We start from the raw sequence: 27,040 nt of genomic DNA, 5'->3' as shown, positions 1-27,040 counted from the left end.
AAAAATAGGAAATGATAAAATCACTTTAATTTGCTACTCTTCATTTGGAAAGATCATTACAGTATTGTGTAAAATTCAGCCAGGAAGGATGCCACAGGACGGCACAGTCCTGGGAACCAGTGAGAACCGTCACCCCAGTGTGTGGCCCTGGGCAGGTGAGGGGGCTGACCTCGCAGCCTGGCGCTGATCCTGAGCTGAGACAAGCCAGGCTGGGGGAGGGTTGGGGGGAACCAGGTTCCTCTGTGATGAAGGTACCTGGTGGGGGCAGAAAGGTGGGCTGCTCAGAGCACCTCTGTAATCCCCACTTCAGATTCAGGTCTGCAAGTCCCCAGCAGAGGCCATGCCTGGACTGACGCCGGCCCCGGCACTGGTCTGTGGAGGAAGATGCTCAAAAGTGACACAGCAACCGTTTTCTTGGAAAGCTCTCTTCCGTGTTCTGTGTTGTGGGCGAGGCTCTGCGCTGCCTTCCAGTTATACAAGGAACTTGCAGAAGGCGGGAGGGAGGAGTGAGGGTTGCAGACCCGACCACGGCAGCTCCGAGGGCCTGGGTGGATGGGCTTATTCAAACATCCGGCAGAGAAATGGTACAGCTCCTGATCTGTTAGTTCAGGCTCTCCCGATCCCTGACGAACTAGGGCAAACAGGCCCTGGGGACAGCAGGAGGAGGTTCTTTGGGCGAAGTGTGACCGCCTCAGTTAGTCTCTAGGCCTGGGCTCGGAGCTGCGTCCCGGGGGGGCCATGTGACAGTTCTCGGCGGGGTTGTTGGTTCCACTGCCTCTGTCCCAATGGCTAGGAAACCAGCGGGCTCTTCAAAGTGTAGTGGATACAGAGCTACCCCTGCTTCCTGGGCCAGCTAGGTGCAAAGTCCCTGGGGTCAGTGGTCACTCGACCAGCACTCTCACGGGGGAGCTTCATTTCTGGAAGTGTTTTTAACCATGTCCCAGGGTCAGATCATTGTAAACATCTTGTCCTTTCTTTCTCATCACCAAAGCCCCCCTCCTGGTACTGATGCAGAGGGTCCCAATGTGAATATCTGTTATATTTTCCACAAGACCCATGAGGAAAGAGGGAGGGTCCAGGCACACTCGTTCTTCCTGTATCATTCTAGAATGATGGGAAAGTTTAAAAACAAAAAAACCCCAGGTGTACTGTGATCGCACGTATCAGGGCAGGGCTGGGGGTCCTGAGACTCGGGGTGGGGACAAAACCCTCTGTTGGAGACAGTCCTTTGAACCATTCTTGACAAGCCTTTTCTTCTCCCTTCTGGCTGCTTCTAGCACTGGAGGCGGAGGGCCATCTCCCTGCTGAGTGAGGACCCGAGTGACAACCGTACAGTGGGCTGGGGGTGGGCGTGGTGGGACGCCCCTCCCACGGGGAGAGGGATGGTCAGCAGAAGAGCTCCTCACAGATCCTGCGTGTGTCCTCGGGCGCCGTCACGGTGTAGCCCACCGTCCTCGGGTCTGTGAAGATCTCGTGGTCGTTCCCGCCCTGAGAAGACACGGCGCAGATGCAGGCGCCACCTGGCTCCTCCTGGGCCAAGGCTGTTGCCACCCAGGGGCCTGGGGCCACCAGAGAAATAGGACCAGAAATGAGGACCCTGCGATTTTACCGGGTGGGGAGCATCTCTTCAGGCACCTTTTCTTAGCCCCCAGGAGAGGAACAGCAAGGGTACTGTCGTACCAAAAAAGGGTTTTTCACCTTCCCTTGAACTGCAGTTTAGCTTTGGAACATGCAATTATGCCTGTGAAAGAAATCACGATGTTCCCATGAAGATCTGTCTAAGGCTTATTTTTCTATCAAGAAAGCAGAATTCTCACCCCATCAATTTGTTTTAACTGCATCCAAACTTTCCTAACAGGTCATGGGGGACTGTAGGAGGGCAGACAGTGCACAGCAGCACTGCCCTTGAGACTTTCTGTGACGATGGACACGGTCCACCTCTGAGCCGACAGAGGCCACACGTGAGGCCTGTGACAGAGGGACTGAGTCTGATTCACTGAAGTTTAAATAGGCCCATGTGGCTGGAGTCTGAGCCTGGTGGCCTGGGCTCAGATCCTGGTCTAGCACTGGTGAGGGGGGTATGTGGGCAGCTCCCCATCTGTGAAGTGGGGATCGTGGCGGCACTTCGCCCAAAGCACCGAGGCCACTGGTGGACGCGCAATCCTGGGGCAGCCCCAGCGCGCAGCTAGCACCGCTTCCTAGCGTTTTCATGCTTCCTTCCCCCTGGTGAGCCCCTAGGAGTTGAGGCCCGGTCTGGAAGGGGCCAGGCATGCTGGGTGCAGGGGGTCCTGTGGCTGTGGATCACCTAGTCTGTGCTGCACCCCCTTCCCCAGTCCCGCCCATCTCAGGGGAATGCTGCTTCCACAACCCACAGCCCTGCAGGAAAGCCCCTGCTTAGCTATATTTTCCTCATAACATTGGATAAGCAGTCTAACGCAAAATCTTGAAAAAAAAATCAATTAGTTTATAATGTGATGAAAATCACTGCAGCGAAAATGGATTTTTTCATAAAACACAGCGCACGAAGCCAGTATGGAGAAAACGATTCTGTACGAAAATGACATCCTTTTAAACAACGAACACCTGAAATTATGGCTGCTCTCATCTTTGTAAGAACCACCCACCCTCAAGCAGACGGCTTCCCTAGGAGAAGGTGAAGTTCATAGACCTCATGAGGGGCTACTGCCTGGGGCTGAGGCGCGCTGGGTGGAGCCATGTTGGGAGGCCATGACCTTGGAGCCACACTGGGGAATGTTCTTTCCCAGAAGCCTGCCAAGCCTTGCGCGGGCCTCACGAATTTATGTCCTGTGAAGGGGCTCTGGTCATTCAGCTGGCCCCCAGTTCATGGCCAGCATCTCCTGAACAAGTACACGTGAAGACAATTCTTACGACAAAAAAAAGATTTCTCTTAGGAATGGCCTGGTGTGGGGAAACCAGCACAGAGCACCTAACCAAGCAAGCAAGAACTCCTGCTCTATTCAGAAAAACCCAGCACCCACCTGTGGACACTTTCACTCCAGTGTCACTCACCGACCCTGGAAGGAGGGGTTAGTCTTCACGGATTAACCCAACAAACCGTGTGCAGCGCTCACTACCCTCCAGGCATGGTCTCAGAAGCTGGAGATACAGTGGCAAACAAATGACGTCCACCTAAGGGTCGCCTTCCAAGCTTACATTTAAGATGGACATAAACAGCTCTGTGGATGCTTTGCCGGCATCTGCAAAGAATAAGTGGAGGGGACCAGGGTGACAGGGGAGACGCCTTTGAGCAGAGGCCTGAAGGAAGAGAAGGGACAAGCCCTGTGACCGCCCATCCGGGAAAGGCTGCCAGCCGGGCTAGAGCCTGCTGGGCTAGAGCCTGCCGGGGAGGGGCCGGGCCGTGAGGCCTCGCAGGTCGAGATGAGGACTTGGGATTTTATGTGAAGCCTCCAGAAAGCCAGGAGCCAGGCTTCACACCATCAGGTTCACTTCACAAGAGGAACTTTCTGGAGAATGGATGGGGGATGAGGACTCAAAAGCGGAAGCAGAGGAGAGTCAGGAGGCTCCAGCCCCCAGCCAGGGTGCAAGGCAGACAGAAGCCACTCTCTGGGGAGCAGGACCTCTGGAGCAGCAGGCTTACAGATGCCACGCCTGCCCCAACCTGGAGAGGGTGTCCCAGGTGCCCAACAGATGCCTCACCTGACAGAGGGCCTGCTGGTGGCGACGGCGGGGAGCTGTCCGTGGAAGGAGGCTGAGCCCTGCTGCCTTGTAAGCCACTGACTCGTACCAAAGCCAGGTCCAGAGATTCCGATCACCCGGGAAGGAGAAACCTCCTGCAGCCCGGTGGGGCCCGCTGCTCTCAGAGGGCAGCAAAGCTGCACTGCCCGCACTGCCCACATCTCCCGCAGGGCAACTGGCCTCAGAGCGGGCGGGCTCCCTCCTGGGGCTGCACAGACCTTGCAAACCAGACTCGGAGTGAGGTCGGGAGAAGCAGAACCAAACCACCAAGCTAGTGAGTGCCACCCACTAGAAAAATAAGGCTACAGTGAACAGGAAACTTCAAAACTGGATTTGCATGTGCACCAAAGGTTACTGGATTCCTGCTGGGCAGGCTCAGCCACCCACAAGCTCCAAAACAAAGCTCCTGTTTCCTGGGAGAAGACGGAGGGAGGGAAGAGGCGAAGGGATGAGTAAGTGATCATGTTTCCGTTAAGGTGTACCTGGCAGGCCCAAAGTAGAGGCCCCGGATCAGCGCAGGCTGCCCATTGTTTAATCCCTACAAGGCCAAGGTCTGGGCCGATGGGAGGAGGGTCGCAGCGGGAGGAGGGTCGCAGTGCAAGCTGATTTTCTTGCATCAGTGTCCCGGCCGCCGCCGGCTGCATGCCCTGCTCCAGACACAACTCCCAGGGGGTCTCTGCTGTGAGGATACCTGCCCGCGGCACAGGCAAGCTCTCTAGCTGCACATGGACGTTTACCTCGGGTAGTTCAATAAGCACTTAGCCAATTTCTATCCATTATGGGTACAAAGGCCACCAAGACAAAGGCTCAGCCTTCAAAGATCCCAGAGCAGGGGTTCTCCCCTGGCTGCAAGTGACAGTCACTGCAGGAGCTTTAAAAATACATCAATAAAACTGGGAAAGAACAAGAGACATGGGGGCCAAAGGCCCAGGATGCACTAAGAGCTCCCGTGCCTGGGTGTCTCTGGCCACAGGAGAGCTGGGTGCCCAGGGCTTACGCAGGAGGCTGGGGACCTGATGACTGCGGTGTGCGCTGCTCTCCCAGTATGTCAGAATTAGCTGTGGATGAAAACAACCTCAAACAACTTTCACGTTTAAAAATGAATGCCCTTAGATAACTGTGCCGATTTTTTTCCTAGAAAGAAGTAAACAGCTATGGTCAAAAACAGCCTGGCCCCAGGGTCATGAGGTTTTGAAAGCGATCAGGTGACTCCAATGTGCCTCCAGGGCTGAGGACCAGCAGCTCAGAATCTAGTGATGACCAGGCTAGGGGTGGGGCTGACGCCCCTGGGTGACTGCCCCTTAGGGTCTGGCGATGGCTCTGGCACAGCTCCCCTCATCCGTAAAACGGGGTTCAGAGATGCGTGAGGGGCCCTGGCACGGGAGCACATCGGGGAGATGCTGATGCTGTGGACACCAGTGAGCCCTGGGGGCCTTAAGCCTGGGTCTCCCTGAGCAGGAGCGTTGGGGTGGGGCTGGTCCACCGTCCTGTTCTCTGGACCAACGAGGCCACCAATTCTGGGGTCCGGAAGGAAGGCAGGCCCCCAGTGGACACATGGGACCCATGGTTCCCCTGCACAGCATCTGGCTTCCTGTCCTCCCGCAGGGGGCCCAGGGTTCTCAGCAGGGTTGAGAACCTCTAATCTGGTCCATCCTCCTCCAGGAGGCTCAGACCACAAGGAGTGGCGATTTGCCCTGGGTCCCTCCAGGAACGAGCGATCCCCTCACCATGCTAACCTAAGCCTGCCACCAGCCACACAAGACCTGGGTCTCAGATTCTGCCACAGAAACAAACAGTCAGGTAGGTCTGTCCCAAGGACACATTCTGCACTTTTGTTAGCCCTAAGGAGCCTTGGGAGCCCTGGAGATGCCAGGAGATGCCGGGAGATGCCAGGCTCGCCGAGGAAGCCCAGGCCCCGGCCAAAGGCCTAACAGAATCTCAAGGGTCGCTGGGTACCACTCACAAGGGCAACCTGTCACCATCCCGCAGGCCCCCAATCTCACAGAGCAACCTCAGTACTAGGTGAGCCTTATCACAACTTCCTTAAAAGCAGGGGCCTCTGGATGCAGGCCAGGCAGGCCCGCCGCTGGGAAAGAGGCACATCCCCAACTCCCTTCCCTCTAAGACCTCTCACTTTGTTCGGTCCTTTGGAAGCGGACCCACAACCCCCTGGACGGCCCGGGGCACTGAGGCTTAGACAGACTCACGTGTGGTCACCGCGCCGGGCTTTTGGGGGGCCGACTTGGGTGCTCTCGGTTTCCAAGCCTACCACCTCATGCTGACTGTAAAGGATGAGCAGTCTTAGTGTTTTGGAAGTGAGAGAGGAGAATAAAAAGGGCATGGGCTTCCAGACAGCACTCAGCGAGCAGCTGGCCCTCTGCGGGGCCCCCGCATTCCCCGCCTCCCCCGGCTGGTGGCGGAGTGGAAGTGTCCTGCTCAGGGGTGGCGCTGAGGAAGAACCTGAAAAGCTTCGTTCCCTTCCTCTTTTCAATTTGACATTTTTAAGTTTTATTTTTCAATAGACAGCACCTTCATGCAGCTCAAAAATTTAAAAACAGGGTCTTGTCACAGCGGTAAGTCTCTCCCATCCTCGTCCCACCCCCACGGTAACTCTGTAATTTTGGGGGTACCCTTTCAGACCCCCCATGTGCACTTACAAGCAGACACGAAGAGAGATGATTTCTCTGTGTTTACACAAAAATGGAGCCTCTTACCAGCACTGCTCCACACCAGCTGTGCTTATGCTACCTGGCATTCCGCTGTGTGGCTGGACCCCCGTTTATTTCTCCATCTCCTGCGAAGGGTGGGGTTGTTTCTGGCGTGCCCCTCTCTGTAGCCCTTTCTACACACGTAGGAGTGAACTGAGAGCCGAATTAACCAAAGTGGAACTGCGGAGTCACACCCATCAGTGGGTAATGCTCACCAAGTGTTCCAGTGGGTTTTCACGTCGCCCCGACTTCAAGTCCAGATGTTTTTTACAAGAAGCATTAAACAAGCAGAGGCACTGTTGCCTGGGAATTCGGCAAGGCTGGGGCTGAGCTGGCAGGCGCAAGCCCCCTGGAGAGCCAGGCCGAGCAGCCTGGGTGCATCTCCCCAGGCGCTGGCCATCTCCCTCCCCGCAGCAAACCGAGCCCCCACCCCCACCCCCGCCCCCACCCGCTACTCCCACCAAAGGCCGGGCCCAGGGCCTGTAAGCTGCCTGTTGTGGCTGCCGGGACGGATGAGGGAGTTTCCAGGAGAGCCAGGGCCAGCCCCTTCCCTCTTCCCTCTGCTCTCTGGAGGTGCTCGGGGCAGGGGCTGGGGAAGACACGGGGGACTCGGTGCAACATCAGGCTCCGGCCGAGCTGCCGGGCAGGCGTCTAAGCCTGCTGAGCTTGGCAGGGAAAGGGCTTTTTACTGACAGCGCTTAGCTCAGGTGCTGTCTCCCTGGGAGCCGGCAAAAACATTTTGCCTTGGCGCAAAGAAAGAAAACAGCTTTCTAAATATCTATCACTGAATACGAAAAGAAACTTAAAGCAAGTATTTGGATTGCTCAGGGCCTCAGGTTGTTAAAAGATTTAGATGGCTGGACTGCTAACTCCCATCTCCAGGAAACCACTGATAAAAAAGATCAGAGAGGAGGTCAAAGAATGATGCGAGAGCGTTTACTCCAGTGCTCGTGAAGACAACGAAGAGCCACAAACGCAAAGGGCCTCTGCTAGGGAAATGGGTAAATAAGCTGTGCCCAAATGCTAGAACGTTATATGGCCATTAAAGGCTTGTTTTCAAAGAACATTCCCCGACGTGGGGGGAACGAAATATGTTAAGAGAACAAAAGCAGAAACCAGTGAACACACCGTGTCCCACATTTGGGGTCATATACATTGCAAAGAGGCTGAGAGGCATGTCAGCTGTGATTTACAAGTGTCTTTTCCTTTCTTCTTCATGCTTTTTCTAATTTTCTACAATGAATACCTATTAATTAAGAATGGGGGGGAACCTCCCTTCAATAGTATCCATTTTTTAAAAGTAGGTAAGATTAAAAAAAAACAAAAACTGACGTGTGGTAATGCAGTGGTTAAACAGAAAACTCTCTAATTTCCAAATGAAGAATTCCCCGAAGATGTTGTTTTCTAATTATCTCAAGAACTGCATTCCATCCTGCAAAGTCCCAGCTGAGGCTTCATCATCACAGAACAACCTGCCTCAGCCCCTCTGAAGAGCTGTCTTCTCAGCCTGCAGGAATCAGCCCAAAGCCGGGAGGATGGGGGGGAAGGCGGGGGACCGGCGAGGGCGGCTCGTGGGATCCTAGTTCCTCAACCAGGGATTGAACCTGTGGCCCCCTGCAGCGGAAGCGTGGAGTCCTGACCACTGGACGGCCAGGGAATTCCCCCAGTTTTATAATTTGGAAAGCAGGACATGAGACTATACTATCCAGAAGTCCCTTTCACGCTGGAAGACTAGCACGTTGAGATCTTACTGAAAAAGGCAGGTCCACATAGGAGAAACCTTAGCAAAACAGCACGCATTTTGGGTGGACCGGGGGTTGGAGGGATTAAAAACTCCATCCATGCAGCCTTTCTGCTGCTGCAGTACAGCCACAAAGCCTGAGACAGGAGCCTGATGGCAAGGTAGCTACCACCACCGGGTGGCCCGTGAGAGGGAAGCAGAGAGGCACGGGGGTGCAAGAGGAAGGTAAAGGGAGGCGGCCCCGGGCTGGGCAGTGACCATTGGGGGCTGAGCCTCCTCTGGGCCTCGATGGCGACAAAGCCCCTCCATCCAGCCCCTTGGGGACCCACCTGTCCTAAGGAGAGCCTCGCCTGCTACCTCGGTGGCTCTGGGGAAATTCCTCCTGCTGGCCTCTCAACACCTGGTTCTGCTCTCAGTCCCCAGTTTATTTTATTATTTTGGCCGCGCTGAGAAGCTTGAGGTATCTTAGTTCCCCGACCAGGGACTGAACCTGTGCCCTTGGCAGTGAAAGCGCCGAGTCCTAACCACTGGACCGCCAGGGAATTCCCATCAGTCCCCAGTTTAGATTTGGTCCCGGACTTGGGATTTCCGACAGCCCCCCCGGGACAGCCTCCTGCCCCTCAGTGTGTGATGCCCAGGCCTGACCCCCCACCTCTCATCTCTCCTGAATTCCAGACTCACGAGACTCTTGGTCCTCCTACCATTTAGGACTCCTAGTGCCCAACCTAAAGGAACGCCCCTGGGGAAAAAACACGGCGGAAACATGAAACAAAAACAGCAAGGGCTTTGAAACACAAAGAGGATCTGATGACAGCACTGGGTCTCATTCCAGAAGGCGCTCGAGGTGGGTGACACTTAACTCAAAGTCAAACTGAAAGGCTCCATCCTTGCCTTCAGAGGTGTCGGGTGTCTGCGCGCAGAGAAGAGGGGGCTCCCTCACCCCCCTCTCATAGGACAGAAGCTATTACTCAGTTTGAGCTGGGCTGCCAGGTGAAGTGTGGCTGGGGGCAGAAAAGCCCGTCTGTCCGCTTTCCCCCTCTTCAAACCCAAATTGAACAACGAAACAGCAAAAACACTTCTATACTTACTGGCATGGTTTTGTCACCAAAGAAATAAATGGTCTCATAGCCGTCCTTTTCCACATGTCCCAGGCAATACCTCTTGTCCCATCCATCAGGGAAGACATCAAAGCTGATCTGACCTCCTGCCGCGGGGAGGGAGACACACAAGCTAAAGGTGAAAAGGAGGCTAATGATATGTCACTGAAAGAAAATGTGCCCTTTGACCTTGTCGGCAACTGGAGTGCCAAGGTTGATTTTTATTACCTCAGTTTGCTAATTACAATACTTTACGGGTAGGTTCTAGAAATCAATTCTTGTATGACTTTTTTTTCCTCCAACATGATTTCACCTAAAACCTAAAAATCTCAAGTCTAAAAAAGAGACACAGAGTGCTGATTCATCAGAGTGAGACCCACAATGGCTTTGCACCCGAGCGGTCTGCAGAGCGCGCTTAAACGAAGCCCAAAGCAGGCCGGTGAAAGAGCTGCGAACAGCTTTCTTCAGCCGTGCTCCCCTGGAGCTGCACCGTGCGCTCGGTGGAGGGGCCTGGGAGCGGGATGCATCCAGCTCGTCGTGCAGGAAAATGAAAACCCCACGGACGGGGATTGCCAGGCAGCTTTCCTGGGCAACAAAAACCCTTTCAGAGCTGTGTCAGGGAAGGTGTTCATCTCACAGTTCAAGGATACTTAACAAGACACCCATTCATCCTTTACACAGAGGCCCTCTGCAATTCCAGTTTTCTGGCAGGCGTACGCTTATTTGAGCCGGTGAAAGGAGAGGGCTGTAAGTATGGCTTGTCAGCACTGACAGCAGAAATCGGTCTGTTTAAAGCGTTTGACAGGCATATTCCACCAAAAAGCGAGGCAGAAAGGGCTTCCAGCAGTGCAGGAAGAGCTCTGCATCAGACACTGGAAACAGCCGCATGCTGGCCTGTCACTATGAACAGAAATTTCGTGAACCTAGACAAGTGGCTTCCCCTTTCTGGGCCTCGGCTTCTTGATTTGTAAAACCAGCCCAAGTGACTTCGAAGGTTCCTTGCCATTCGAACATCACAGGATTCCAGAACACATTCAGTCTACTTGATCTAAGAGGCCCTGTCCCACCTCTCTCCTACAGTCACCCATGAGCTAGCTGTCTTCTGCCCAAAGGTGTGGGGATAAGTTCTCACTCTTCATTAAGCAATCTTATTTTTGACTAGGAGAAGTGCAGGCAGGAAAAATCCTGCTGGGCGAGGATTTAGAACCAAACCCAGCAGCGTGGAAGTCATCTCCCAACCTGAGTCCCGGCTAGCGCTGATCAGGCAGGAGGGCAGTTTCCTGCCACGGACAGCCCAGCTGCAAACTCGTCACCGTCCAAGTTCAAGAGCACACCGGCCCACAACCACCTCCCAGCAAACAGCTCCCAGAGCCTGAAGCCCGCTTGAATGCATGATACCTATGGAAAACGTGAGGCCTTTCCCTGCAAACTCTCTCCGCAGATCCTCCACGAATTTCTGTCTTATACTTTCTTTCTGAGGAAAACAAAAAGATACCGATAGTCCACTGCATTAGAAGCACACTTTCTTGGCCGCAGAGGTGCACACCACACGTGCACAACACCCGGCTATTTCATAAAGACTCACCTGATCCAGTTCGTAGAACTCAATGCGTTCTTCTTGGCTGCAGCTTCTTCCGACGGGGGACACATTCAACATCCCATTTCGGAATTCGATGAAAGTACCCCTGGGGAGGAAAAGGGGACGGAGGTCCCAGAGATACATCATTTATTTGAGCAACACAACAGATGGACAGACAGGCTAAAAAGCGGGCCAATTCCAGGGACGTCCCTGGCGGTCCAGCGGCTAAGACTCTGCACTTCCACTGCAGGGGGCATGGGTTCGATCCCTGGTCGGGGCATTAAGATCCCGCATGCCGAGGTGTGGTCAAAAAAAAAAAAGTGGGGCGATTCCGATGGCAGAGGCGGGTGTGATCAGCCTTTGGCGGTGCTGTGCTGGGGCGTGTGGCGGCCACGAGCCTCACGTGGCTAGAGAGCCCTGAAAACTGTGGCTGATCTGACCTGAGATCAGAGTTCACAGATTTCGTATGAAAAAGGAGTGTAACCATCATTGACAATGCTTTATACTGACTATATTTGAAATGACTATAGTTTGGATATAGTCGGTTAAATAAAACATATTAAAATTAATTTCACCTATTCCTTTCCGTTGGTTTTTTTTTTTTTTAAACATGGCCACGGAAAGCGGAAAAAACGGCACATGTGGCTCATATTACATTTCTGCTGGACGGTGCTGCTCTTGACAGACAATGTTATAGTTAACAAAGAGCTATGAAAATGATTACTAGCTCTTCAAGTTCTCTGAGGAATTTGAAAATATATGTCCCAGACACCTTTGCAAGTGACCTAGTGAAATGCTGATTTTTACCAAGAAAAGCAACACAGGAAAAGCTGCTGAGGATCCCCAGGTGAGCCTCAGTAATAATACTTCAAGGCCACACGCCAGGCCTGGGGCTGGGACCAGATTCCACGCCAATGCCGCCACTTACCAGGGACCCTGGGCACCGCTCTGCTCTGAGCTCAGAAAGGGGCTAATGGCACTTGCTCTGAGCCCCCCTGAAAGGGCTCCTGAAATGAAAAGTACCAGTTTATCTAAAAAACTGGGAAGCAAGTAAAGTAAAAATAGCGGTATCTCCATCACTGGATCCTTCCGCTGCTGTGTTCAACTTGCAGAGAAAGAGGCAAACGATACAACAACGTATGTGCACCTACGACACTTTTTCAAACACCCCGTCCCGGTTGTCCTGGACTCAGTACAGACCAGCCTGTCGCCTATACCTTCTACATCTACACTGGGGTATGGGGCCCTGGTGATCATTCCCAGGGGGGATACTAGGCCTGTGGGTCCTAAACTGTCAGTAAAAGAGGTCATGCCCAAGGCAGGGAGGGAGGCTGATGCACTGTAGAAAGGCTTCTGTTCTAAAAACCAGGACTAAGGCGGTTGATCAAGCATTCACTTCCCCCCTGAAGACCTGGACGATGTGACGTCTTACTACACTTGCCTGGCGTGTGTGGGACATAGCATTAGACCCACGAGCAATGTGGGTAAACGCCGATCAAGGAGGAACTCAGCTCTGCCTTCTGAATTCACCGGGTGTCTCAGGCTAATTCGGAGTCACAGCTCTGCACGCTGGGCCCTCTCACTAGATGACATCTTCTTTGGAGGACAGGAGTGTATCTTATCCTTTTTTTATCCTCCCTCAATGCTCAGCCCAAAGTAAAGACTGAAATGACCTGGGGTACGTTATATGTTCACTTTCTACAATGGAGAATTTCTAATATATGTAAAAGTCAACAGCACAGGATAAGGAACCCTCACGGGCCGTCTCCCAGCTGCCAGAAAGATGGACTTCGGGTCCCTCCTGTCTCATCCATCCCCCTACCTGGGACAGATGTGAAAAAGGAAGCCCCTGCCCTCCGAGAGGAGGTGCCGAGCAGGGGCATCTGTTTCGGAAATTCTGGAAACAGGTCTCGAGCACTCTCGAAACTCCAGCATGTCTTGAAATTCAATCACCCTTTAAGAAATGTTTCACCCTCTAATCATTAGGGTGTTACACATTAAGTGCAGAAAACCGAGAAGATGAAAAGTATTTCAAAGAAACCACCTGAAATCTCATTACCAAGAAACAACCACCATTAGCATATGGTCCGTTTTCTGCCAATCTTTTAACTGTGGGCATGTGTGCACATTACTGTTGTTATTATTTAAAAATGGGAAGTGAGATAACAGTATTCAGAACAAGAGGTACGTTCCCGAATCAAATGCCTACCGAGGCCAGAAAAATGAGACAAGTGGCCCGTGAAAGACTGGGGGATGGGGAGGGGGGCAGCGCTGCCCGCCAGGCTGCTGCCACCTAGGAGGGAGCATCGAGCTGCCGGGTTTTCAGATGCTGCAGAAGCCGGAAACCCAGGTATTTTAAAGTGTGAAATCAGACTTTTAAATGATAGCACTTAATGCAGATTTTACTGAACACCAGGGGCCAACTGAACTTGGCTTTGCATGGGATTTGGCCCGGAGGCCTCCAGTTTGAGACTCCTGAGCTGGGGCCTGGGCTGATGCTGCGTTTCCCACACTGCTGTTTCACAGGCATGTGCCTTAACTGATAGCCTTTGAAAGCATATAGTTTTCAACTTCCGTCACGTGGACGCACCATCATTTATGTGATCATTGGTCTACCGCTGGCTTTACAGAAGGTTTCCAGTGGTCCCTTACTAAGCACCTGGCTTTGGAGTTAAGTTGGCTCCAACCCACCAGATGGCATCACGCCATATTCCAGGGGCGCTTCTTTGCTAAAAGCAAACCCACCTTTTCTTCGGGAGTTTAATTTTCGCGATGTAGCTCAGACAGTAGTTGATTAAATCCTGGATTAGGGCCTCACCCAGGTGACCTTGAATGTTCTAGATAAAGAAAATACTGGAGTTAACTTGACACAATAGGAGGCCTTTTCAAAATGGCTTTCCAGCAAACCCAGGTCTTCAGCCTCTGTGGCTGGAGGGTCACCAAGCAGTGGTGGGGACACACCCCACTGCCTTTCTCCTTTTCTCCCTTTTTCTCTGGTTGAAAACATTAGGCAAACCAGAAAGGGCCTCAGTCAAAACCATTTTCTGCTTCATTACTCAAGATTTTTGTATTCATTATCTCTCAAGTGCTTCCTGAAAGCCCCAAAGAGTTTATTGCTGCTGCCTTTTATTCAATTAAAATATCTGCAGACACTGATAGAAAATATATTTGTTCCACTTTGGCTTCCTCTTACGTCTGAATAGAACGATCTTAATGGTAATAAGAGCTACATGGTACCTCTTAGAAATGCTTGCAGCAAGGCAACTTGCCCTAGTCTTTGCTACCATAATAGAAATATTAGATTAAGTAACCTTGAAAAACAATTATAAAAATTTAGTTAACAATTTGGAATGTGTACTAGTCACATGGTTCAATATCCAAAATGTAAACAATACAGGGTGAAGATTCATTACCACTCTTCTCCCAGATATAACTCCCTGGAGGCATTCAATATCAAATACCTTTTTAGAAAACATTTCACTAGTAGTACAGAGTAGTTTGGATACTTGCAAACCTACCTGTTTGCACAAGAGTTTCCCATCTTTGTATGCTACCAAGCCATTTTCTGGAAACACATAATCATATTTTTCAACCACTGCCAACAAAACAAAATTGAGAATGCAATGAATTGGACCCTGTGTTTCTATTTCTTGATTAACACTAATCGCCAATAAAAATGCTAAACTCCAGTAATGACTGTGAAAGGCTATCTCATCTTAACAGATTGGCGAGGGTGGAAAAAAAGCTCCTTAAAAACTTTTTTAAGAAGGCTCTTCATTATAAATTTAAAAGATGACAATTAGGCTGCAGATTGGAGACTCGGTGGGCACCTCAACGATGGCTCCCAAACCCCACTGTGAATCTGCATCACTGGGGCAGTGATGAAAATCTGCAGAATTCCAGGCTCTGCTCCCAAGGTTTCTGAATCACAATCTGCAGAGGCCAGGTTAAGAATCAGATTTTGTTTTTTAAAGCTCTTCAGGCGATACTTATATTCATTCACATTTGAAGACCACCCACATAAATCTTAATGGAGCCTCAAACTCTAGGTGCCTGCCAAAATGCAGATTCCCAGGCACTATGTGTTGGGTGGGGCTCCCACATCTCCATCTGAATGAGCTCCTCAGGTGATTCTGATACAGGTGGGTCTTCCACTTTCTTCTGGCTCGCTACTGTTTTGATTCTGGAGTTTTAACTCTTACTCTCTGAAATGTAAGACGCTGTGCTACACTGACAAAACCTCTCTGAGCCTGTGGTTAATTACGTGACCAGAGGCAGAAAGGGCAATCAGGACCAGGTAACAGGATCCCCGGGTCTTAATGTGTCCCATTATGTTGTTTATAGCATTTCTAAACAGAGCATCTACAAGGAAAATTAAGTGTAACCAGAACAGAGAGTTTTAAAGGGACTACACAGATCCCTCTTTCAGTAACTGGTTCAATAAATACACCCCACACAGATTCGCACTGTAAGATATTACATCTAGAACAGTGGTTCTCAACTGGGGGTGATTTTGCCCCCTGGGGACAACTGGCAGTGTCTGGAGACATTTTTGGTTGTCACACTGGGTGTGGCAGCACTACTGGTATCAAGTGAGTAGAGGCCAGGGATGCTGCTAAACATCCTACAGTGCACAGGACATATAGAATTACTGGCCCGAAATGTCAACAGTGCCAAGAAGAATGCTCAATCCATCTCTCTCTCTACCTGCTATTTCTTATAGGCCAGGCACCCTGGAGGCCCTGGGGCCGTGGAGATGAATAACCCATAGCACTAGTCTTCAAGCCAAACATAACCAGACAGTTTCCAATCATCAGAGTGCTGCACCCACAGCACTAGACTCTCTTTGAGGGTAGTTGCTAAAGTATGATTCCCATGCCCTACAGACCCATGCCCTTCAGAATCTCCAGTGAAGGGGCACGTAAGAATCTCCACCTTCCTGGGGTCCTGGGCTTGAGATTCTGGTTCACTAGGTGGGGAGGAGCCTGGGTGCCTCCCGACTAGGGAACTCTGGGGAACACTGCGATAGGGCAACAGAGGGAAGCATGAAGACCCGGAGCACCCCTCAACACCTGGGTGAGAAGAACGTCAGGAGATGGGGCCCGAACTGAGGCCAGAAGGGCAGTTAATGGGGACCAACAGGAAGGACTGCAGGCCGAGAAACAGACACCCATCTTTCTAGGTGAATCTGTCCATGTATCCGAGTACCAACTGTTCCACTAGCAACTCCAGAAATTTATTTATAGGACTAAAAACAGAGGAAAAATAAAGGCAGAGAAAATGTTTCCCCAAACAAGGAAGCAGGAAGCCTGAAGCCTGCCATACGGGGATGAGGGCTTGGGGCTCCTGTGATACTAAATGGCAACAGGTCCCAACGTCCTCATGAGAAGTTGACCTTTTACCAAAATGTAGCCAGCAATGTGGAGTTTACCATCGTTTCCCAGTTGCTCCTGTACTTTCTCAAAGTCCGACCCGCCTACGACTCCAACTTTGATCTTCTGCCTCAGTTTTTGTAGAAAGCAATCCATGTCTTTGGTGATTTTCTGCATTTCAAAAAGAAAAACACAACAGTCAAGAGTCACGAAGTAATCGGGAGACTAAAATCCCAAGAGTGATATAACCCTTATTTTTATAACTGCCAATTTGGTTTCTAGGTCTACAGATAAGACCAACTATTTAGTCGTGCTTTTGGGACATCAACTTTTTTATCGGAAAAAAACTTGTTAAATTTTACTTATTTTTACCTAGTTTAAAACACACAAGAAATATATTAACAGCTGTTATGTACTGCTCTAGCCTTTTTTCTGTGCATTTATATATACACTTGTCTATATGCACATATATAAATAGGTGCTTTTTGAAACACAAGTGGACTCATTCCACATCTTGTGCAATGACTTGCTTTCTCAGCACTAAGTTGTGATCTTTCCACAACGCATGTAGACCTACCCCAGTCCTTTCAAATGCCACACTGTGCTCCATTTATGGATATAAGTTGATTAAAACAAAATAACATAATGAGATTAAAGAGGAAGTTGAGAGTTGATTTATTATAATTATATAAACAAACAAAAAGCCTTAGAGTAAGACCACTAGATTTTTCAGTCTCTCCTGAAAGAAAAGCTCTATCTATAAATAGTGGCCTCAAGACTTCCCTGGTGGTCCAGTGGGTAAGACTCTGCACTCCCAATGCAGGGGGCCTGTGTTCCATCCCTGGTCGGGGAATTGGATCCTGCATGCTGCAACTAAGAGTCCGCATGCGGCAACTAAGACCCAGTGCGGCCAAAATAAATAAATAAATATTAAGAAAAAATAAATAGTGGTCTCAGTGGTATAATTTTATGCTAGTTAAATTCCAAACCGTGTGCCCATTCAAAAGAAATTTTAAACTGACATGAAAAGATATCCCTGTGTTCAAGCAAATCACAATGAAGTTTTTAAACTTTTATTTCATTACTTTTAGCAATCTTAATTGTACACTTACATGGAATATCTACACAAATAAAGTTACCAGAAATTAAAAACAAAAAACCCACTTAACTCAACTTCAGTACAAAAACATCCAGAATTCAATCTTCTCCTTTTCTTTTTTTTTTTTGGTACGCGGGCCTCTCACTGCTGTGGCCTCTCCCCCTGTGGAGCACAGGCTCTGGACGCGCAGGCTCAGCGGCCATGGCTCACAGGCCCAGCCGCTCCGTGGCACGTGGGATCGTCCCGGACTGGGGCACGAACCTGCATCCCCTGCATTGGCAGGCGGACTCCCAACCACTGCGCTACCAGGGAAGCCCTTATCCTTTTCCTAAAAAAAATTTTTTTAGAGTAATACATGCATATGATTAATAAAATTGTACAGAAGGGCTTACATCAGAGTGCAATCTTTTCTACATCTTCCGGTGGAATCTTGACCTAATAGACAAAATCTAGTGGCCTCTGAGTCAGTGATTGTGAAAATGGGTCCCAGAGTCCCCACAACTGCTTTACTCAGAGCCGACGTCAGAATGCAAGTGGGGAAGATTCCCATGACTGCAAAATATTAAAAATGCAACACAAACGCAATACTTCCACCTTCAAACAGAAGCCTAAGGGCACACTTTATTTTCTCTTGACCCTTGTGCACACTGATGAGTTAAATGGTATTGCTGTCCAGCTATCAGACGTGCTCTGCAACTTGCATTGGTCAGAGACACCTTTTCGCTTCCAGATGGCAGCAAATACTTTTTGACAGGAAATAAGACCTAGCTGCTCGTGACCACAATAGAGCATCTAAACTACCCCACACCGCAGGAGAGATTTGGAGCAAAATAACCACACAGCCAAATTGTCATAATGTTTCTAAATAACTCTTGTGCTGATAATTTCAAGGAATTCTAAATCATCCCAGACAAAATAAAGCACAGAGAAAGAGCCAAAAGCTTGGAATTAAGGTGAAAAAATGTTAGAAGTTCACCTTCTGAAAAATTAAAAAAAAAATTATAAAAGACTTTTTTGGGACAATTAAGGAAAACTGAGTGGAGTAAAGGAAGAGTTAGAAAATAGGGCCTGTGGGCCAGACCCAGCATGCTGCTTGTTTTTGTAGAGTGACTGGAACACAGCCATATATCCATTCATTTCCGAGGTGTCTGTGGCCACAACTATAGATGTGAGTAGCTGTGACAGAGACCATATGGCCTGCGAGCCCCAACCATTTACTATCTGGCTTTTTACAGAAAAAAGTTTGCTGACCCCTGGACCAGGGTATAAAATAATATTAGGGAATTGGTGATAGTTTCCTTAAGTATGATGACGGTACTTTGGTTACGACATATGTCCTTGTCCTCAAGAGCTGCAGGTGCGAACATTTAGGGGTGAAGTACCATTATGACTACAGCTTAGGAAGTGGCACAGAAAAGATTAAAAAAAGAGAGAAAGTTAATATCAATCACTGTTGAATTTAAGTGGTGGGAATATGGATGTTTTGGGTACTATACTTTTCCAGCGATTCTGTACGTTTGAAATTTTTCATGATAGGAAGTTGGAAAACAATTCACCCAGGTTTATATCCTAGTTCTAAGTCTCAACTGCTTTTAGATGCAATGGCATTTCTTAGGAAAGTACTCAGAACAGCAAAATTCTACTAAAACACTAAAATGTGCAAAGCTCTGGACTTCACTCTAATTATATTTTACCTGTTTAGGTCATATACTATTTCAGCAGCTGAGGGAAAAGATAACCCATTTGATTGCTTTCGGATTGTCTTGTGCTTATCAATGTTTGAGAATGCGAGTACTGAGGAAGGGAAAGGTTGTACAATGAACAGATCTGTTGCTAAAATAGTTTTTATTTTTAAAATAGCTTTATTTTTTAACCTTGAGCACCCAGCATATAGAAACAATTCTATTTTTTTTATTTTTAAAATTTATTTATTTTTTTAGCTGTGTTGTGTCTTTGTTGCTGCACACAGGCTCTGTCTAGTTGCGGCGAGCGGGGCTACTCTTCATTGCGGTGCGCAGGCTTCTCATTGCGGTGGCTTCTCTTGTTGCGGAGCACGAGCTCTAGACGCACGGGCTTCAGTAGTTGCGGCACGCGGGCTCAGCAGCTGTGGCGCACGGGCTTAGTTGCTCCGTGGCATGTGGGAACTTCCTGGACCAGGGCTCGAACCCATGTCCCCTGCACTGGCAGGCAGATTCTTAACCGCTGTGCCACCAGGGAAGCCCTGAAACAATTCTCTTTAAAATTAGATTTTTTTTTGAGTGTAAAAATTTACTTACATTCGCCAAAGAATATCACGTTTCAAATGTTTTAAGGGAGAACACCGCGGGTTGCCTGGTCTCGCTGCTATTTCATACTTTATGCTTATATATCCTGGGACCTTCTGGGAATCAGAAGCACGTTCCTGAATGACACACCTAGGAACACAACAGCCTCCACCTTGGAGCAGTAGCAGAAAATGGCAAACTTAGCAAATAACGATGCCCTGAGGCCCAGAGACTTGTACCAGATCTCTTGTGTGAAATCAAAGTCATGGTTCCACTGAGTCTGTTTCCTTATTAAAAATGGAAATAACAACTATCCTACCAGGGATGAAAGAGGGAGAAAGGTTAAAAGGGTCTAATGATACTGTGTAAAAAGGCTTGGAATGTAAATCCGAGGCCATTAGAGCCAATGGGCCAAATTGAGAGCAGTTTTACTGGAACGCAGCTATGCTATGTCTACATAAGGTCTATGGTTGCTTTTGCATTAAAGTCGAGTAGTTACTACAGACCATATGGTCGGCAAACACAAACGTATTTGCTATCTGGCCTTTTACAAACAATGAGTTGCTGACACTGGCTCCAGACCACTATGCGCTAATTAACAACCTACAGGTGTGCATGGATCACTGAATCTTAGAATCAAAAAGGGCCTCTGGAGAACTTGCAATTGAGCATCATCACTAGATACATAGCACCTGTGGCTCAGAAAGGTAAAATGATAGGGACAGCTAAGGTCACAGACATTCGTTGTGAATTCTGGAGCACACATACCACTGCTTTCACCTGGCCCAAACTAAGCAGGGTAGAGCTAGAACTTGAAGACAGTGAGGCTACTTCGGCCAAGTCTCAAGTTCAAATGGCTGGTGTTCAGTGACTAATCTGTGCAAAGGGGAGGTCAGAGTGGGCAAAGATCACAAATGTTAATCTTAACTGAAACATATCCGTGCCTACGGCAACAAAATCTGGAAATGAGAAGTTTCTAGGAGTCCAAGGAGGTTCTCAGCAGGCAGCCTGCAGCAATCTAGGTCTCCTCCATCACCCCACTCCACTGCAGGGCTGGAGAAGGGAGTGGTGGCGGTCGCTGATATTAACTGAATATTATTGAACCCAGTCTACCGTATGCAAGATACTTTCATGAACTTATATGATTTCATTCGACACCCACAAACACCACATGCAACAGGTCATATCCCCACTTAATGCCATAGATGCTGAGGCTCTGAGGTTAAATGACTTTGCTCAAGGTCACACAGTTGTCAGGAGGTAAAGCTGAGACTCTACCAGGTCCGTTTGACCTGGAAACCTGTGTCTTTCACATCAGGCTACAGGCAGAGACCATACGTCATAGGTCTGAGGAGGGCACACAAGCTGGTTAAGGGGCAGAGCTGGGGTTCAAATCCGGGGCTGGAGGTGAGAGTCCAGAACTGCGTTTTCCAACCCAAGTTTCTTGCTCTCTAGAGTTTTCCGGCCTGTCCCATCTCTTCGAGCACCCTGAGGTCTTGAAGAGCTGGTGGGAGCTTCCGTCTCATTCCTCCAGGAACCCAGAATAGAGTTCGGTCCCTTCAGGGGAGATAGGCGGTCCTTAGCCCCGTCTGGGAGCAGCAGGGGGCTCTGCACCGGCTGCCGCCAGCCCGCCGGACGCCGCTTACCTGCCGCGGGGCCGTCAGGGTCCCGTCCACGTCGAAGAGGCAGAGCGCTGGGCCGTGCGCCGCCATGACCCCAGTTTCCACGCGTACCTTACAGGATTCGCTGGCACCTGGAATCCGTCTCGGAACTTCCGGGACCAGCCCCCCTGCCGCAGGGCACGCCGGGAGGAGGAGAATCCACTCCCATAATGCCTCGGATTAGCGCTAGCTGTTCTCTCTGGACTACAGATCCCAGAATGCAATGCTCTTCTACGCTGTCCTATTAGGGCCGAACACGCGCTCTTAGCGGTTCCGGGAGTAGGAGGGATTCACTTCCGGCAGCCGGCCTTGGAGTCATGGTAAGAAGGCGGGTGGTGGGAAGTAAGGGAGGTGACGTGTTTTGTGGGTCGGGGGCAGGCCTGGGGCAGGCCTGCAGACACCTGGGGTTCTGATTTGGAGAATCCGTGGGAGGGACGTGGGTTCCGATTTGTTATTCCCCGCTCTCCTCTGCGCTCAGGTCACGTGGGCCAGCAACGGCGATAACTAAAACTCACTGAGCACTCGCCGAGCATCAAGTGCATTTGAAGGCTTTAAAACCATCATCACATTCAGTATATTTTGGATCCCCATTTTGAAAGATGAAGAAACTGGGACCCAGAGAGGTGGAGTAATTTGCCCAAAGATCCACAGCTGGTGACTGTAGGAGTCGGGATTGGAACCCAGATCTGACTTCACCGCCCAAAGTATCTTTCACTGCACTATTCGAGGTGTGGAACTGTGCATCTCATAAAACCCTTGTGCTACGGTTTGACGCCTCCCTCCTCCTCCGTTCTACCCCATTCCTCAATTTAGGCCAAGTAAACAGCGTTTCCCTTCCGACCCCAAGATGACGCTTTAAACCTGACCGAGAATTGGGTAGTTATTATGATGAATGTCTTGCGGATTTGTTCCCCACTGGGACATTGATTGAGTTTCCTGCTTGGGGAATTGTCACACACGGTGTGGATCCAGTGCCAGCCCAGAGTTGGCCCTCTCAAGGTATTTGTTGAATGAATGAAGGCTGCGCCTCCTTTCCTATACCTACTTGAGCTGTCTGGAGGAAGGAGGACCGGTTTAAAAGTCAGACTCTGCCCCACTCACTGGCTGTGTGTCTTTGGGTAAATTTCTTACTTTCTCTGGGCTTAATTTTCTCCGTGGTAAGGTAGAAGCAGTGGTTCCCATCGCAAACAGCTTTTGTGAAGATCACGTGAGGTAAAGCATCTGGCTTTACCTTTCTTTCCATCTCTGGCAGTGATGCCGGCCTCACAGGATTGGTGGGAACCTCCGTGTAAGATGCTTTGCAGCTGTTCTTTGTGTGATTAGCATGGTTGAGTTCCATGAGAGAAATGGTCTCCCTGTCTCCCTTTCAGGCCGCCTTCCTCCGAGCTGTGCCGCGGTCGCCAGGGCCAGCTGCATGGGGAAGGCCTCTCCACGGGCTGTGGTACTGCAGTGGGCGGGATCCTAGGAGGTGGGTGGGAAGCAGGCCACCAACCTCCAAGGAGAAACCACCCGGCACAGAGACAGAGACATTTCAGATGGTGTACCGGTTTGATGCCATCAGGTCTTTCGGGTACTTGTCTCGGCTGAAGGTGGCACAGACGGCCCTGACGGTGGTGGCCTTGCCGCCTAGCCTCTACTGGTACTCCCAGGGCCTCGTGACCTTCAACTCCCTGTGCCTGGCGGGCGGGATCGCTGGCTTTGCCCTGGCCATGTTGTGCTGGATGAGCCATTTCTTCCGGAGGCTGGTGGGCATCCTGTACGTGAATGAGTCGGGCACCATGCTGCGGGTGGCCCACCTGACCTTCTGGGGCCGGCGACAGGAGACATACTGCCCTGTGGCCGACGTGATCCCCATGACGGAAAGCCAGGATCGGCCTCAGGAGCTGTTCATGCGGATCCAGCAGTACAGTGGGAAACAGACCTTCTACCTCACCCTGCGCTACGGACGCATCCTGGACCGAGAGCGTTTCACACAGGTGTTTGGGATGCTGGACAAGTTCAAGTGAACGGACAGGGGGCCTCCTGCAGGCAGCCTGAGGGTGTGGGCGGGGCTGAAGGAGGGGGTCGGGCAGCTGGAGACTTTGCCGGGGCCTCTGGGAACTTGTCTTTTGGGATAAGGAAATTCATGAGGTAGAAGTAACTGGGTTTAGAAAGAGGCCCTGAGTGCAGATTCTTAACTGCACTTGTGTGTGACATTCAGATAATGGCCAGAAGTTTCTGTTAAGAGCCAGTTCTTGGAGGAAGCGATGCCAAGCTCTCTCGAACAATTACACTGCTGTGAAACCAAAGAGAGAGGTGGGGGGCGGGAGCCAGACGACTTGGGTCTGTCCGTTTCCAAATCCCTGTCCTGGGGCAGGTTATCAAGTCTCTCAGAACCTTGGTTTTCACATCTTAAAGTGGAAAAATCCTCCCTGTCTCCTGGGATGGGTGTGAGAATAAACAATAAATGTCATTGTTAGTTCAGAGGTGATGGCGCCGCAAAAGGCTTCCAGGCAATGGGTAGGGATTTCACCAGCCCTGTGCTGCGCCCCCTTGTGGACCCGGCGGCGGGGGGACCAGGATGAAGCCTAGAGCTGGGTCGTTCATCCTGCCAGCACGGTAGCTGCACAGCCACTGGGGCAAGGTTGTAATCCGAGCAAGTTCACCGCCCAGAGGTCTAGGGGCTCTCACATCAGAAGGCTTTGCAGTGTGATAAAGTCAGATGAACTATATGCTGGTGTGATACTTTATCAAATAAAGCCAGTTATATGTAATGTCCCCCGTAATTAGCAATATGCTTATTATATAATTTGTAACAAAGAGGAAAGAAGTCATGATCTTTAATTCTACCACTCAGAAGTCAATAACTAAATTTTGTTTTGTGACCTTCCAGTCTTTTTTTATTTTCAAATCGTAGTAAAATATAAACATAAATTTATCCTTTTAATCATTTTAAGTGTACACTAAGTGGTATTAAGTATATTTAGTGTTTTGCAACCATCACTTCTCTCCATTTCCAGAACTTTTTCGTTATCCCAACCAGAAGCTCTGCACCCATTAAATAGTAACTCCCCAACACCCCGTTTCTCCAGCCCTTGGCAACCACTAATCTGCTTTCTGTGTCTATGGAGTTGCCTGTTGCGGATATTTCATGTAAATGGAATCATCCGCTGTGTGGCCTTTTATGTCTGGCTTCTTTCATTTGGCGTAATTTTGCAAGGTTTACCCATGTTGTAGCAGGTATCGGACTTCATTCCTTTTTTATGGCGGAATAATATGTATATAGCACATTTTGTTTATCCATTAATCTTTTGATGGACATTTTGATTGTCTCCACCTTTTGGCTGTTGTGAGTAATGCTGCTGTGAACATTGGTGTACAAACATCTGAGTTTCTGCTTTCAATTCTTTTGGGTATTTTCTGAGAAGTGGAATTACTGGGTCATACGGTAATTCTAAGTTTAACTTTTTGAGGACCTGCCAACCTTTTCCATAGTGGCTACACCATTTTATATTCCCACCAGCAATGCATCAGAGTTCCAATTTATCCACATCTTTTTTTTTTTATATATAATAGCCATCCTAATGGTGTGTATCTCACTGTGCTTTCAGTATTTACTTAAAACATAGATGTTATCCTGTATCTGAAATTGGCTTTTTTTTGCTTCATGTTATAACATAGGACTACGTCAGTTATAAACATTCATTTAAAATATTCAGTCACAAGGAAGAAACCTTGTGACTATGTGAGATGCTGGATGTTAACTTACTGTGGTAATCATTTTGCAGTATATACATATATAAATCATGTTGCATACCTTAAACTAATACCATATTGTATGTCAGTTATATCTCAATAAAGTTGGAAAAAATGGGCAGCATACCTTACAAATAGATAAAAACAAAAGGCCCCGATTATTTGATTTTTTTTTCATTTAAATACTTTTTATGCAAAAAAAATCAGTAATTGCAAAATATTCCACTGAGTGGTTGTAGCTGGTTCTATAACCTTTCTTGTTTAAATGATCTCCATTTTTTCAGTGCTATAAAGAATGTGATAAATGCCAGCTATATGGAGAGATATCTTTCCTTTGTGTAGACTGCAAATGGCATTTTGAGAAAAGTGACTTTATAATGACGATAACATGAAAGAAGTTGTTAGGTCTTCTCAATTTATTGCATTTCACAGAAGCAAGTAAAGCATGTAATTCAAGGCAGTTTGTCCCTGCAGGCTTCCAAATCAGCCAATCATCCCAGACCTCTTCCGCTGGGTGCTGAAGGCACCACGGTTCATAAAAGGGGAGGATTTGGGTCTTTGGACTGACAGCATCTTGGTGGGGAGGGAGGGCGGATGCTAAGTGCATGTGTATAATTAGAAATGGGGAGGGACTTCCCTGGTGGTCCAGTGGTTAAGAATCCACCTGCCAATGCAGGGGACACGGGTTTGATCCCTGGACAGGGTAAGATCCCACATACCACGGGGCAACTAAGCCCGCGCACCGCAACAAAAGATCCCGCATGCTGCAACCAAGACCCGACACAGCCAATAAATGGATAAAATGGGGGAAAGTGCGAGGAGAGAGAAGAGTGGGGTGGCCTGAGGGGGTGAGGCCTGGGGACCCCAGGTGTGTGGAGGAGATGGACATGAGCACTGCTTGTTCAGGCTGAGGGGACACAAGCGTGCGTTTCTGCCCTGGACAGGAGTGGGGTGGGTGCCTTTGCTAAGGGGAGGACCCTGAATTTGATCCAAATCACTGTGGGGAGCCTTGGAAGGTCAGTGAAAGAAAGCTTGGGAGCTCTTAAGAACAAGAGGAAACAGCTTTTAATTTGTATTTGTTTTTAATTAAAGATGCAAATGAAAGGGCATAGACTTATGGATTTGTCATTGCCTCTGTTAAATTCCCATCGTGTGTTAATTCCAGCCAGTTGAAGGCAATGGTCTGGGGAGTGTGTGACCATGTCCCTCAGATGTTTGGGAATGCTGGGCTCCCATTGTCAGCTGGGGTATATCTGCAGGGTCTGTCTAGATAGAGGGGCTGTGCGTGCCGTGGACGGTATGACCCAGAGCCCGGTTGTGGGCCTGGGGGTTCCCAGAGAGCCGCAGACCCACTTAGAAGTGCCGGCTCTTAGGGTAAATGGCATGTGCTTCCACTGACTTAATTTTATACCAACTTTACTCTAAAAGTACAACCAGAACCTGACTGTTCTCACCTGCTCCAGCCCTGCCATTTCGATCCAAGCTGCCCTCATAGCCTCTGGATTATTGCAACCTGCTGCTTCCATCCTTGCCCTTCTAGAACCTGTTCTCGCAGCAGCCGAAGTGATCCTTCCTTTCTTTCTTCCCTCCTTCCCTCCTGCCACACCTTGTGGCTTGCAGGATCTTAGTTCCCTGACCAGGGATCGAACCCATGCCCCCTACAGTGGAAGCACGGAGTCCTAACCACTGGACCACCAGGGAAGTCCTGCCAAAGTGATCCTTTTAGAAAAGAGAATCACATCACTGCTCTAGAAGCTGAAGTCCTTACTGTGACCTACAGGGCCCAGCATGGCCTGGCCCCGCCCCTACCCCCAGCTTTCTTCTCATCCACAACTCTGCATTTACCACTTCAGTTAGCTATATTTCCCTTGCTCTTCCTCCAATAATCAAGGACCCCGCAGCCTCAGGGCCTTTGCACTGACAGTTCCTCTGCCTAAAAGCCTTTCTCTCTAGGTATCTACATAGAAGTGTCTTATCTGTCTGTCTCCAGTTTCTCTCTCTGTATAACAGGGGTGTTACTATTTATCCTCAAGAAGTTGTACTGAGGATTCAATTATATAGAAGACT

The 27,040-nt window shown here is 49.4% G+C and overlaps 2 protein-coding genes across 7 annotated transcripts; one reads left to right on the top strand and one right to left on the bottom strand.

Moving 5' to 3' along the window:
* Nucleotides 1-5: 5 nt before the first annotated feature.
* PMM2 (phosphomannomutase 2) lies at nucleotides 6-21,373 on the bottom strand. Of its 6 annotated transcripts, none has more exons than XR_007472347.1 (9): nucleotides 21,224-21,373; nucleotides 16,274-16,385; nucleotides 14,361-14,437; nucleotides 13,588-13,679; nucleotides 10,849-10,948; nucleotides 10,662-10,737; nucleotides 9,255-9,370; nucleotides 1,610-3,218; nucleotides 6-1,488 (listed from the first exon to the last, which is right to left on the bottom strand). XR_007472347.1 is itself a non-coding variant. In XM_033428829.2 (8 exons), the coding sequence occupies exons 1-8, from the start codon at nucleotides 21,287-21,289 to the stop codon at nucleotides 3,177-3,179; spliced, it is 681 nt and encodes a 226-aa protein (XP_033284720.1). In that variant the 5' UTR covers nucleotides 21,290-21,373; the 3' UTR covers nucleotides 6-3,176. The 6 variants fall into 6 exon arrangements, 3 of the variants coding, with proteins under 3 accessions (XP_033284720.1, XP_033284721.1, XP_004270245.1); XR_004483527.2 differs by having other exon boundaries at nucleotides 6-1,741; nucleotides 3,031-3,218; XR_004483528.2 differs by having other exon boundaries at nucleotides 1,291-1,488; nucleotides 3,031-3,218.
* Nucleotides 21,374-21,468: 95 nt separating this feature from the next.
* On the top strand, nucleotides 21,469-26,080 carry TMEM186 (transmembrane protein 186). Its single transcript, XM_004270198.4, has 2 exons — nucleotides 21,469-21,558; nucleotides 22,609-26,080. The coding sequence occupies exons 1-2, from the start codon at nucleotides 21,556-21,558 to the stop codon at nucleotides 23,242-23,244; spliced, it is 639 nt and encodes a 212-aa protein (XP_004270246.2). The 5' UTR covers nucleotides 21,469-21,555; the 3' UTR covers nucleotides 23,245-26,080.
* The last annotated feature ends 960 nt before the right edge of the window (nucleotides 26,081-27,040 follow it).

The sequence above is a fragment of the Orcinus orca genome, chromosome 16, assembly GCF_937001465.1.
Source record: "Orcinus orca chromosome 16, mOrcOrc1.1, whole genome shotgun sequence".
Taxonomy (NCBI): Eukaryota; Metazoa; Chordata; class Mammalia; order Artiodactyla; family Delphinidae; genus Orcinus; species Orcinus orca.
This window is presented reverse-complemented; position numbering and strand designations above follow the sequence as displayed.